The 14437-nt window shown below is 41.4% G+C and overlaps 1 protein-coding gene across 1 annotated transcript in view; it reads right to left on the bottom strand.

Annotated features, from left to right (window-relative positions):
* Window positions 1-1681: 1681 nt before the first annotated feature.
* Window positions 1682-14437, bottom strand: part of KDM1B (lysine demethylase 1B) — a 37111-nt gene continuing 24355 nt past the window's right edge. The window contains exons 16-22 of the mRNA XM_070747334.1: window positions 12956-13087; window positions 8609-8683; window positions 5977-6093; window positions 5178-5303; window positions 4029-4151; window positions 3095-3247; window positions 1682-2840 (exon numbers count right to left, since the gene is read on the bottom strand). Coding sequence (XP_070603435.1) covers window positions 2757-2840; window positions 3095-3247; window positions 4029-4151; window positions 5178-5303; window positions 5977-6093; window positions 8609-8683; window positions 12956-13087 — 810 coding nt within the window. The 3' untranslated portion in view covers window positions 1682-2756. The remainder of the gene's footprint in view (window positions 2841-3094; window positions 3248-4028; window positions 4152-5177; window positions 5304-5976; window positions 6094-8608; window positions 8684-12955; window positions 13088-14437) is intronic.

Genomic DNA, 14437 nt, shown 5'->3' with positions numbered 1-14437 from the left:
GGTTTTTGTGCAAAAAAGAGGTGGGCAGAGGGCTTGGGAAGCCTACAGAGTGCTCCTAGGGCCGTGATAGTGAACCTATGGCATGCGTGCCACAGGTGGCACATGGAGCTATATCAGAGGGCATGGGAGGCCTTGCCCTAGGTCAGCTCCAGCATACATGCGTGCATCAGCCATCTGATTTTTTGCCCTTGTGGAAGGCCTTTTCGCCCTCTGGAGGCTTCAGGGAAGCTTCCCTGAATCCCCAGAGTGCAAAAAACAGCACAACAGGCAAACCAGAAGTCCATTTTTTCCAAACCTCTGGTTTGGCTGGTTTTTTCACCACCCCAAGCTTCAATGAGGCTTGTACGCAAATGCAGGGAGGGGGGAGGGGGAATTGTGTCCATCTGCAGAGGCAGCGCAGGGGGGTGCACATGAGTGTAAGGAAATGGTGTGGGCACATGCAAGCATGCTAGCACACACACATACCCTTTTGGCATGTGAACCAAAAAAGGTTCACCATCACTGTCCTAGGCTGCGGGAAGGCAAAAACACCTGCATTTTTGAAAAAGAAGCACCCCATTTTCACCATTTTTGCAAAAACAGGTGTTTTTGCCTTCAGCCCCCTGCGTGCCCATTTTTGCGAACATTGGATGCAGGGCAGGGCTTCTGGAGGCCAAAAAAATGGCTGTATTCAGTGTAGAAGACGCACCAACATTTCCACCCTCTTTTAAGGGGGAAAAGGATGCATCTTATTCTCTGAAAAGTACGGTAACGCCAACAGGTTTTCCTTAAATATCTAAGACACTGGTCACTTCTTATACTATTTATATTTTCCAAACAGCCTAAGCAGAGAACAGATACAAAGTCACATTATATACAGAAACAGTACTTACAACCATTTGTTTGATGACCGTTGAAAGTTACAACAGGACTGAAAAAAGTGCTTATAACCACTGCAGCATCCCCACAATCGTGATGAAAATTCAAATACTTGGAAACTGGCATGTATTGATGACAGTTGCAGTGTCCTGGGGTCATGTGATCCACGTATTGCAACCTAACAAGCAGTCAATGAGGTAGCCAAATTTGCTTAAAAATCACGTGTAGATTCATTTAACTGGCAAGAAAGGTCATAAAATGGGGCAAAATTCACTTAACAAATGTCTTGCTTAGCCACAGAAATTTTGGATTCAATTGTTGTAATTCGATACTACACCTGTGTTAACAGACATGAACATTTTTTCAGTTACTATATTGCTGTTAAGTCACTTCACTTCTCACTAGTAAATACTTCAAAATGTTTTTGTAAGACATAAGTTGCTAATGTAAATAATGTAATCAAGTTTCAAAAAAATCTTTGGGATTTATTCCTGAATATTTTAGCTCATTTAAATAAAAATGGAAAATATTCACATCTGATCTTTCCTTGTAAAAACAATTTTTTACAGTGATTCAATATTTAAAGGAGTTCCACATTAATGACAATAAAATACCTACAGATGCCTATTCCTCAGTATGTAAATGCTCCACATTGCATCATTTGGGTTTAAGATCTGTTTCCTTTATTTGCTAATACCATTTATTTGCTAAAAACTTCACATAAAAGGATTAATAAGTACCAAAGAAAATAAGTTTAGGTTAAAAAAAACCAGCTTAACTGCTTTAGATAAACATTCACATAATTTGAGCATTTTCAATCAGATAAAAGTTCCAGAAACCATGTTTATTTTGTTTGTCTTTATATACATGTTGTCATCATTATAGTCCCATTTAATTTAGTAAAATTTACACTATGAAAAATTGTCTATTTCAAAACAGTCTTTTGTGGTCTATCCTCTGCTGTGTAAATCAGGTTACTCTTCAAGTCTTCATAGAATCACAAGGCTGGAAGGGATCCTGGAGGTCTTCTAGTCAACCCCCTTGCCCAAGGCAGGAGTCGTAATACCATTTCAGACAAATGGTTGTGCAATTTTTCTGGAAAATCTCCAGCAATGGAGCACTCTAAATTCCAGAAGGCAAGCCGTTCCATTATATATTTAGAAAATATTGCATATTGCATGTTTGTAGCAAATGGTTTTCAAATACATCCAAGCAACGTTTTTGAAAAATATAAGGTGTTGATGCTGGCATATTGAAATTGTCACTGTACATGTTATTACATCATCTTAAACTTGCTTCCGGATGCTACATCGTTTAACTTTTCAAAAACAAACCAACCCCACTTTTAAACCCCCAGCAAAAAAATAATAATAATCAGAGTTTCCTACTTCTATTATATTTCTTTAATGAAAGTTCTGATTATTAAAACTAAATGCACAGAAAGGAAATGTCCACATCATATTTTTATTAGGCCATTTACATGATGAGCAAATGCTAGCTTCATACCAAAATTCTTTTTATGTTATTTTTTTGCAAAAAGTCAGTAATTAATGTTATGATTGTTTATGCATACTTTACAACTGAATGGTACCAAAGGCCTCCATCTTTGTATTTTTAACTATTTCTTAGCCTTTTTTTTTTTGCCCTATACATGATTGGAGAAAACTACTGTCCTTTTGAATTCAATTATTTATGAACTATCTAACAGTCCATCTACCACTATTTAAGGTTCATTACAGTTCTACCTTTCATAATACAGACTTCCTAGTGGAAAAAGGGGGGGGGGGGATGAAGTGTGTGAAGTCCATCTTCAAGGCATAAACAATGAAATCGCTTTTGTCTTCACAAATTTGAGCACCACGTGGAGTTAGGATTTATTTTAAAATGTAAACTAGTATTCAAAATGCTGATATTTTGCTTGCTTCTCGAACACCACTCAAGTAGGCTCCTGTAACCGTCTGTGGAAAGTGTCGATTTGTGGCCTGTTTAAAATAAATAAATAAATCCAAAGTATATATTTTGAGAGAAATACAAAAAGCTCTTCTAGACTGCACTTTTGTGTCTGTATTGCTTAGCAACAGTAATTCCAGTCCCAATTGTTCAAGGCTTACCTACAATAATTTCAGAAATCCAGCTATTCAAAACTCAAATATGTTTTTACACTTTTCAAATTAGTTCTGATTTGAACAAAGCTGTCTTTTTTTAAAAAAAAAAAGTATGCAAATTGAGATTTCACCTCTCCAGCAAAGAAGACTTTTCCCTGTATATCTTCAGCAAGTATATCATATGCTTCACCGCTGCCCCCTGTCTTTACAAAACTATATGCCATTCGGATCCAAGGGTCTTTGCTCCATCTTGTAATGAAATATTTGACTGGATCCGGCACTTCCTGAATTGCAAAGATAAGCAAAATTAATAGCAATAGCAGTAATAGCAATAGCAAATGAAACCATGTGTGTCCAAATCTAGATATATATATTACATATATTGAATGTTTTAACATCTCGTTAAAACAAAAAAAAAAAGCATAACTGTCCCATGAATAAACAAAGCAGACTTCATTAATCATGTGCTCAGATGATACTTCATTCAATACAAAATACAGGAAGCAACTACCCTGTTTCCCCCAAAATAAGACATTCTCTGATAACAAGCCCAATCGGGCTTTTGAGGGCATGGCAATAAGGCCAAGCGCTTATTTCAGGGTTCAAAAAAATATAAGACAGGGTCTTACTTTGGGAAAACCCCGTAGAATATTATCATTGTTATAGTTACGATGCATGAATTCACAGATTTTGGCTTTGTAAAACGCACAATATGTAACCTAGCAAATTCAGTCAGTCACTGCTTCAGTCGTTTCCTGAAAATTGCATCCCTGATAGTGCTACGTGCAACCTCTCAAATTAAATTGAGGTTGTAAAAGTGTGTGTGTGTGTGTGTAGATACGTATTAGGTGAAATGCTCTTCCCTAGTGTGCTAAAAATATACACAATTTTAAACTGTAATCATGTAGAAATGGACCAAATAAATTTAAGACCAAACATTTAGAAAACGAGAGATTATATAATAAATTCATCCATCCCTTTTTTTTTTTTTTAAACAAGTCCTGGAAAGTATCAGCTTTCCATCTGTATGGAATGGATATTGTTATCTCTGAGAAAGAAACCGACCTGTTCCTTAAACAATTCCCGAAGCACAGCCATGCACTGTTGCAGCACTTCCTTGTCATCTAAGTTCCTTATTGTTCGCACAGCATCTCCAGTTATTACGGACATTAGAACACTGCATTTACGCTGAAAACAAAAAAAAAGGATCAGCTATTGTTTCCTTTATTGGTGGCTCCCTTTAACAACCTCTAAATGAATGCTGGTCAGCCCATAAAACTGAACCACTCAGAATAGTGATGGCTAACCTTTTCCGGACTGAATGCCCAAAGCGCACAGGTGTGCGCGTGAATGTACAAGTGTGTGCTTGAACCCCCAAAATGCAATGCATGTGTGGCCCCCTGCATGCATCCCGTTCTTCTGTGCAGGTTGTCCCCTGCACATCCCCAGTCAGCGGTGGGCTACAAGCCGGAACGCTAAATTGTGCTTGCCACCGCGGCTCCTAAGTTCTTGCAGGGCCAGTGCGATTTTGCTCCCACACCTATGGAGGTAGCAAAATTGTGCACGGAGCCGCAGGTGCGCCCATGTTTTGGCATGCGCGGAAGCAAAACAGGTCACCAAAACACAGGCGCACCTGCAGTTCCATGCACAATTTTGCTACCTCTACAGGTGCAGAAGCAATATCGCTCTGGCCCCGCAAGAACTTACAAGGCACGGCGGCGAGCGCAATTTAGCGTTCCAGCTCGTAGCCCACCACTGTCCTCTCCCCTACGCTTGCGCATGCAACCTCCCTGCACATGCTCCACCCCTGTGCATGTGCAGCATAGATTTGAACACTAGCTGGCCGACAGGAGGCGTGCACGCACATGTTGTGGAGCTGAACTGGGCCAATGGCTCGTGTGCCCAGAGAGTGCTGCGTGACATTTCAGGCACATGTGCGATAGGTTCGCCATCACAGACTTAAAACATGTGCCAGTACAGACTCATTACAGTGCCATTTTTTTTTAAATTATCTATCTTCTTAAAATATTCATCTTCTTACAACAAAACACATTCATTTTAGATGACAAAAGTCAAAATTGTCAAATATTCTTAGCATAAAAAGTCCCGTAAAGATATATATATATATTGAAAAAAATGCCAATTTACATTGTAACAAAGAGGAAAGGTAATTGTTTTTTCCCCAAATCTGAAGAAAAGGAAGATACCAGATACCTGTGGGTCCATGTCATAGAAAACACTGAAGAGTCCACGTTTGCTTGAATTAGGTGGGATATGGCCAAAATAATCAGCTCCTTGAATTTTGCTCTCCCAGAATCTGTAAGGAAACTGTAGTGCAATCTAAACAAAAAAAAACAACAACAGTATTTATGCTCACATGGGCTGTCATGCTGCATAAGCAATATCTAGCAGTAGGGAGTAAAATCCATCTCTTTCTGTAAATGTAGTTCCCATTACAGCGGCATAGGATCAAGCCATTACTATCAAGTTTTTTTTCTCTCATCCAAATTAATGTCACCACCAAATTAATTTAATTTGAAAAGCATATTTTAATACCTGAATGTCTTATACATTTTAGGAACATATGTAAAGAAGTGAATTGATCTTAGCTTAGCTCCAACTTATATCAAACTGTCAAGAAGTCTTTTAAGACACGACTGATTTTGAAAAACAAAGAGGTATCCTCCTACTATGAATTATTTTTTATGAATCCATACACGTGGAATTGATTCTTACTGGAATAAGCTTGTCCAGCCAGATTGTGTAAAGAACATCACTTCTAAAAAGATTACGAAAGAGTCCATAGGAACTCAAGATTAGCTTTAGGACCCTTTGCCAGAAATAGTAATACATTTATATGGACCTATATTAATATTCAAATAATATTTTTTCTACAGCACAGACTTGGGAGGCTTTCACTGGCCCCCAAACTTTTCTATTGAAAAATATTCCCTGAAAATATTTGCTCTTTGTATTCTACTTTTTATAACAAAACAAACAAACAAACTCTTACCTTCTCAATGACTCCAGTTCCTAAACTGTTGATAGCTTTCATTTTTCTATCTGATAAAGCTGGATTGAACTTAATTGCTGGTTTTTGAAGAATAGTTAAAGGTACAGCAACTAGAACCTTTGGAGAGAGTAACAACTTGAATTATATTATAATCGAATGCTAAAGGTGCCCATATTTCCAAATTTTCTAATTTACATTTTTGTGCAAATAAGAATGAAATAAACACTCAGAATTTTGTATCTTGCCATGCTCTTTCCCCCCCAAATTTAAATCAATAATTTAATTGAATACCAATGGATCTTTCTTGTGGTAGTTACATATTCTTCTATCTCAAAATTTTCAATATAAATAAAAATTAAAAAGTCTAGTCCAGTGATTTTCAACCTTTTTTGAGCTGTGGTACATTTTTTACATTTACAAAATCCTGGGGCACACTACCAGCCAAAATGACACAAAATGACACTCTAAGACAGTACATATTATACATATAATTAATAATATAGTCTCTCTCTCTCTCTTGCTTGCTTGCTTTCTCTTTCTTTCTCTCTCTTTCTCTCTCTCTCTTTCTCTCTCGTACACCACGCCAGCAACAATGGCACACGGGGCGGTGGCAGGGCGGTCAACTGCGAACTGGAGCTCCCGGGCAGGGGCACTGACGGTGGCGGCTGGACTTGTTGCTGGACACCATACATGCTGCGCTGGGCCAGTGCCAGCCCCGCGCCCATGCCCAGCACAGTGCCAGCATGTTCGGCATCCAGCAACACATCCAGCCACTGCCATCGGTCCCTCCGCCCTGGAGCTCCCACTCGCAGCCGACCGACCTGCCGCCGCCCCACAGCTACTGCCCAGTGCCACTGCTCCTAATTTGACCCCACTTGGCAGCACCGCCTTCACCGCCCACCCTGCTGCCCCATGCCCGCCAGAGCTGCCCGGCCCACTGCCCCTGCAAGCCTACCTCAGGTCCGAGCCCTTCCTGAGAGCTGCAAAGCTCATCTGCCACGCGTTTGCTCCAAACTTTGCCAGAAAAACTTTGCCAGAAAAACTTTGAAGGCGGGAAGAAGGAAGCTCAGCTTCCGGTCTCACAACGTTTTGCTCTTTGCGCCCTCAGCAAAAAATTGCGAGACCGGAAGCTGAGCTTCCTTCTTTGCAGCTCAAATCTCCTGCGCTAATTTCCCCACGGCACACCTGACCATGTCTCGCGGCACACTAGTGGGCCACGGCACACTGGTTGAAAAACACTGGTCCAGTCTACCAGCCTGAGTTTTCCCACTTCTATGGTTTACATTTGTAAGGGCAGGTTGCAGGATTTTGAAACACAACAGATATTAAGATCTGTAGTACATGCTTCTTGCAAAATATTTCTCAAAAGCACATATCATAAATCAGAGGTATTAAGTGTTAAGGAGTGCGCAGAGTAACCTTTGAGTTACCAAGGATGCACAGAGAAACCATGCAGGTGGCAGATATCCAGCTGATAGCCCAGAGATACAAGTAGTGATTCAGATAACCAGATACATTATGTGTATAAATATTATTTACTTTGGCAAGTGGCTTACTCAAGAACAATCCTAGTCATATACAATTACATCAATCAATACTCTCAATACACATACATTATAAGCCTCTCTCAATACATATACAATACTATAAGCCTTACTCACAAAATATATTAAACCATCGATTGAACACAGTTCTACAGCATAGTCACACAGACAAACCAGAAATAGCAGAGTAATCAGAGAGAGAGAGAAAGAGAAAGAGAGAGAGAGAGAGAGATGCTTCTGGCTCCCTCTTCTGGCTAACTGCAACACTAATTCTTAAAGCTATAGTGTTATAATTCATTTAAACATATACAGTGTTCCCTCGATTTCCACGGGGGATGCGTTCCGAGACCGCCCGCGAAAGTTGAATTTCCGCAAAGTAGAGATGCGGAAGTAAATACACGATTTTTGGCTATGGACAGTATCACAAGCCATCCCTTAACACTTTAAACCCCTAAATTACCATTTCCCATTCCCTTAACAACCATTTACTCACCATTATTACTGGTACTCACCACTGAATAAGACACTTAGTGATCCTGATATTTATAAACATAATTATTTATTAACAATAATTATTTTTTTTGTTATTTAGTTGCAAAAATTATTAGTTTGGCGATGATGTATGACGTCATCGGGCGGGAAAAACCGTGGTGTAGGAAAAAAACCGCGAAGTATTTTTTAATTAATATTTTTTGAAAAACCGTGGTATAGGCTATTCGCGAAGTTCGAACCCGCAAAAATCGAGGGAACACTGTATTGATAGTTTGCTTATATATTGCCAAACCCAACTAGTTATGTACATAGTACTAACAAGAGGCACACAATATTTGCTCTTAAAAAGGTTTTTAAAAAAACATTTAATTCATCAACTGCATTTAGCTCCCCTGCTCCTCCATCCAGGAGGGAATAAATCAAAACGATTGGCTCCACCCAGTATGAAAATCTCATGACATCAAACATGCCACCTTTAGCTGTCGAAGGTAAAACAGTAATAACAAAATAAAAATGTTCTCCAATGCTGAAAAGCGTTGTCCACTCCAACATGGCCAACCTGATCTACACTTCCACCCCAAAGAATGAGATATCACCTTTTGCGCTGTCCACAGAGTTCCATCCTTTGTAGTCACTTTTACTTCTTCTCCTGAGTAATCAATGTTGCAGACCTTTTAAAAATGAAAAGGAGGTTGTAAAATACTTAATTTATACTGTGTCAAGACATTAACACAAGTAAATTAGAGTTCTCTTCCCTATATATATTTTCAGCTGACATTAAAGAAGCTGAAACATTGTCCATGAAAAAGCAGGAATATTTTCAGCAAAAATATTCACAGGAACAATATAGGGAAGATCTGACATAGCCAGGAGTATAAGAAAAGCATAAAAACACTTTAGTATTGTCATTGTATATACATACACAGTATACGCATACAACAAAATCCGCTTAATGCCTAAAGACCAGACCCAATAAACATAACAATCCCCAAAATGCACCCCACCTACCACAAATTCCCCACCCTGAACCATCCAAACATCCACACAACAGACCAAGTAATACTGTCCAATAGTTAATTGTTAAGTGCAATTATAGCTCTGGGATAAAAACTATTCAGAAAACATGTGGTCCGAGTTTCAATTATTTTTTATCTTCTGCCAGAAGGCAACAGTCCAAAAGATTGTACGCAGGATGAGAAGAGTCTCTAAGAATCTGGGTGTTCTAGTATATGTTGAACATGAGCCACCAGTGAGATCCAGCTGCTGCAAAAGCAAATGCTATTTCTGATAAATCAGCAGAACTTTAAACGATGGAGGGGCACTGAGAAAAGTCAGAGTTGAAGTCTGGAACAGGGTGGAAGAGGAGAGCTAACAAGCTAGTTTGTTTTGAGGTTGTTAAAGCAAGCAGCATCTATAAGGTGACTATAGGAATGAACACACAGTTAATGCAGCTTGGCGTGTCAAAAATTTGGAAAATGCCATATTTGACTCTGTTGCCATGTAGCACATATATGCACAAAGGAAACAGTTCTCTGTCACCTCCCCATTCCATCTAGACGTGAACAGTATTATTCAATGGCAACATTGAGGCTGGACCCTAAAGTAGAAGAAAGGTGAAAAAACAGTCCTTGCAGATTTTACTCTGATAATTGTTGCTGGCTATAGAGGGCAGCACTGGAGGCCATTGAGCCAGCACTGTCCAAAGACACTTCTTCAGTCATGTGATCAGCATGACATTGTGGAGCACTGTTTCCTCTCCATGGAAGTGGACCCAGGGAAGAGCCTTCTCTGTGGCGGCCCCGGCCCTCTGGAACCAACTCCCCCCAGAGATTAGAATTGCCCCCACCCTCCTTGCCTTTCGTAAGCTACTTAAAACCCACCTCTGCCGCCAGGCATGGGGGAATTGAGATACCCTTTCCCCCTAGGCCTTTACAATTTTATGCATGGTATGTCTGTATGTATGTTTCGTTTTTTATTATAATGGGTTTTAACTGTTTTTAGTATTGGATGATTGTTACACGCTGTCTTATTATTGCTGTTAGCCGTCCCGAGTCTCTGGAGAGGGGCGGCATACAAATCCAATAAATAATAATAATAATAATATTTATCTACTCACATTTGCATGCTTTCAAACTGCTTATGTGGGCAGGAGCCAGGCGAAGACGGGCACTCACCCTGTTGTGTGACAGGGCTTGGGTCTCCAAGCAGAGACTTTGTAGTAGAGGCCTTCAGCTCTAGTGCCACATGGTCATCAAAAGGCCACCTCGTATTCTTTCCGCAGTTCCCAGCACTGACCAGGATCTGCCACGTGCCACTTATTTTTGGGCAACCTATCTGTGGCTGCTCTGGGTGGCACCAGGCCTTTGTCCCTAAAGTGGCTGCAGAGAATGCTCTTCTGCAACCTCTGCAAACCGCACAAAACATGCCCCATTCTTGCATGGTTTCTAGTTTTTTTTTAATAATATAATTTTTATTGATTTTTTAATAATTTTACAGAAAACAAAGACATAAAACATAAAGGTGTACCATCACCAAACAGAAAAATAAAATAAAAAACCCTTCACCAGGGAAGATTCAATTTTGTGTCCTTCATTTGCTTCATCTCTGGGTTACATTGTTCATTCTTTATAAAGTGATTGAACTTTATTTCTTACATTTGCATCGCTTGCTGATATTGTTAATATATAATTTTTAACCTTCTCCCACCACCTCATTGTTGCTGCTAATTTCTCTTCATTATAATTATTTAATCTGATTTCCATAATTTCATAGTGAATGTGGTCCACCATGTACCTGCACCAATTTTTTATCGTCCATTTATTATCATCTTTCCACCCAAGCACTATGGTTGCCTGGGCTTTCTATCGCTGCAGTTTTGATTTCTTCATATTCTTTTACCTCACTATTTTTTATCAATAATGCTGCTTCCTTGGTTATTTTCCAGTTACCATTCGTAATTTTATTCACTTCCATTTGTATTTGCTTCCAAAATTTTTGAACTTTATTACATTCCCAAAACATATGCATAAATACTCCTTTTTCCTTACATCCATGCCAGCAATTTCCTTTCCTCGTTGTTTGAAAGCGTGCTAATTGTACTGGTGTATAATACCATTTATGTAATACAGTGATCCCTCGAGTTTCGCGATCTCGATCTTCGCGAAACGCTATATCGCGATTTTTAAAAAAATATGAATTTTTTTAAAAACCACTTCCGCGTTTGGCTTCGGGAGTCAGCTGGGAAGCGGCGCGGCTGTTTTAAAAGGTCGCAGCCGGCCTGGGGGGCTTCCCAGCACCCCCCCAAACCCCCAACCCGGGTTCAGGGGGGTGCTGGGAAGCCCCCCAGGCCGGCTGCGACCTTTTAAAACAGCCGCGCCACTTCCCAGCTGAGTCCTGAAGCCAAACGCCAAAGACGAACTTCCGCGTTTGACTTCAGGACTCAGCTGGGAAGCGGCGCGGCTGTTTTAAAAGGTCGCAGCCGGCCTGGGGGGCTTCCCAGCACACACACCCCGAACCCCCAACCCGGGTTCGGGGGGGTGCTGGGAAGCCCCCCAGGCCGGCTGCGACCCTTTAAAACAGCCGCGCCGCTTCCCAGCTGAGTCCTGAAGCCAAACGCCAAAGGCGAACTTCCGCGTTTGGCTTCAGGACTCAGCTGGGAAGCGGCGCGGCTGTTTTAAAAGGTTGCAGCCGGCCTGGGGGGCTTCCCAGCACCCCCCCGAACCCCCAACCTGGGTCTTCCCGGCCGCCCACGCAAAGGGGAAACCCCGGCTCCTCGCTGATGCCCGCCGCTCGCCCACCCGCCAGCAAGAGGGGGAAGACCCAGGGAAGGTTCCTTCGGCCGCCCAGCAGCTGATCTGCTCAGTAGCGCAGCAGCAGCGAGGAGCCGAATCGGGGTTTCCCCTTTGCGTGGGCGGCGGGGAACGCAAACTCCACCATCTACGCATGCGCGGCCATAGAAAAAAAGGCCGCGCATGCGCAGATGGTGTTTTTACTTCCGCAACCCTACATCGCGAAAAATCGATTATCGCAAGGGGTCTTGGAATGGAACCCTCGCGATAATAGAGGGATCACTGTATTTTTCTTCTCATCTCTCTTATTCTTGTGTTTTTAATTCTTTTAATATTTTCAATTATGCCTTCCATCTCGCATGGTTTCTGGAGACTTCCCAAAAGCCTTGAGAAAGTTATGGAGGGCCCTCCCGCACCACTTCTGGAGTGTCCAGAGGCTGCATAAATTCTTACTCATTGTCATGCAGCCTCAACAATTCACCAAGAATGGAGAGTGCTTTTGAGAATAGTTACCGAGTGTTGATTAATGCAGGCTTCCCATCCAAAATATCACAGTGATGTCACCCTGGATTCACATTTTAATATGTTCATCACTGCTGTACACCAAAGGTCTTCAAACTTGGCAACTTTAAGACTTGTGGACTTCAGTTCCACAAGTCTTAAACTATGCTGGCTGGAGAATTCTGGGAGTTGAAGTCCACAAGTCTTAAAGTTGCCAAGTTTGAAGACCTCTGCTGTAGACTATTAAATGGTCCAGTATACATTTAAAATAGGCTCCATGAAGCCCTATTTATATTTCTTTCAAAATATATATTGAATTGGGCATCCATACAAGCACTTTGGAAAGCTTGCGTATATATACTGCTCAAAAAAAGGGAACACTCAAATAACACACCCTAGATCTGAATGAATGAAATATTCTCATTGAATATTTCATTTGCACAACAGCATGTGAAATTGATTGTCAATCAGTGTTGCTTCCTAAGTGGACAGTTTGATTTCACAGAAGTTGGATTTACTTGAAGTTATATTCTGTTTTTTAAGTGTTCCCTTTATTTTTTTGAGCAATGTACTATAATTCAAACAGAACTAAACTGAACATCAACAATGAAATACAAAGCAAGGAAAACTATTCTTTCATGTTTTGATACTTACTGGAACATTTAACCGAATATCCAGGCCTTCGGCTAATTTTTCAGTTATGGCTGAGTATCCTGAACTTAATAAGGTGTGGTCACCAGCAAACTGCGCAAAAAATTCATTGTGATCCCAAGACCGTGCAGAAACCTATGTGGCAGGAGAATTCTTCATTCAGTTGCAATTCAAATTAACTCATTTTAGCATATTTTCTTTTCCCCTGTGCATAAAGAAATCTCCCCATTCTCCTGACTGTCCTGTATGTGAAAGGCTAATTGTGCTAGGCTGCAGCTATACCAGTGATGGCGAACCTGTGGCACAAAGAGCCATATCTGAGGACACGCAAGGAGTTGTCCTATGTCAGCTCCAGCTGATTTTTAGCCTTCTTTTTGGTCATTTTCACTCTCCCCAGGCTTCTGGAAAGTCTCCTGAAGCCTGGGGAGGGCAAAATATGGTCCAACAGGCAAACCAGAAGTTCACTTGTGTGCATCACTACCCAGCCTCCTTTTCACTGTCAGAGGTCTTCAGAAACTTTGTTGGCTTTGGACAGTTGCAGCCAGGTTTCACACACCTTGGCCCATTTCTTCTGCAGCCAGCAAAGCTTTCCTGAAGGCCTCTGCAGCTGATAACAGCTCCAGATCGATCTGGAGCTCTGTTATTGGCTAGAAAGGCCTTCAGGAAAGACCTCCACAGCTGATAACAGAGCTCCAGATCGATCTTTGTTATCAGCTACAGAGGCCTTCAGGAAAGCTTTGCCGGCTGCAGAAGAAATGGGCCGAGGTGCGTGAGGCCCGGTTGCAACTATCTGAACATAGGTAGTAAGGCAACTCTACTTCCCTTTTGTTTCTGAACTCCCGATTGGCCCATTGGGCCAGTTTTCGCTGTCCCCAGGCTTCAGGAGGCTTTCCTGAATCCTGGGAAGAATGAAAGCCCACAAGTAGTGAAGGACTACCAAAAATGTTACTACCATACTGTGGGCATGGCTTATGCTAGGACACCCTGCATTTTCTTTCAACACCTTTCAGTGCAAATTGGGTGCTCTGGGGTAGAGCTCCATTTTCACTACCCCACTGTGTTTTCCCCCACGGTCCAGTCAGTAGCCCACCCCTGCCCATAAGGGAAGGCCTTCTTTGCGGTGGCTCCGCCTCTTTGGAACCAGCTACCTCCCGATATCTGGACTACCCCTACCCTACTGGCCTTCCAAAAAGCTGTAAAGACTTGGATTTTCCAGCAGGCCTGAGATCGCTGATCAGATGGCATACCATCGAGATCCGGCCACTAGAGACGTGCCTGGTTGTTTTAACTGTTTTAACTGTTGATTTTAAATTGTTCTTAATTGTTTTTAGTGGTTTTATATTGCATTTTATTTGTATTTGGGTGTGAGCCACCCAGAATCCTTCAGGAATTGGGCAACATATAAGTCCATCTTTCAATATATTTCAGTGCAAATATGGGGAGGGGCTCCATATTCGCTATCCCACTGCGTCCGGGCAGAAGACC

The sequence above is a fragment of the Erythrolamprus reginae genome, chromosome 3 (genome assembly GCF_031021105.1).
Source record: "Erythrolamprus reginae isolate rEryReg1 chromosome 3, rEryReg1.hap1, whole genome shotgun sequence".
Taxonomy (NCBI): Eukaryota; Metazoa; Chordata; class Lepidosauria; order Squamata; family Dipsadidae; genus Erythrolamprus; species Erythrolamprus reginae.
Note: the sequence above shows the minus strand (reverse complement) of the source record. Positions and strands in the feature narration are given on the sequence as shown.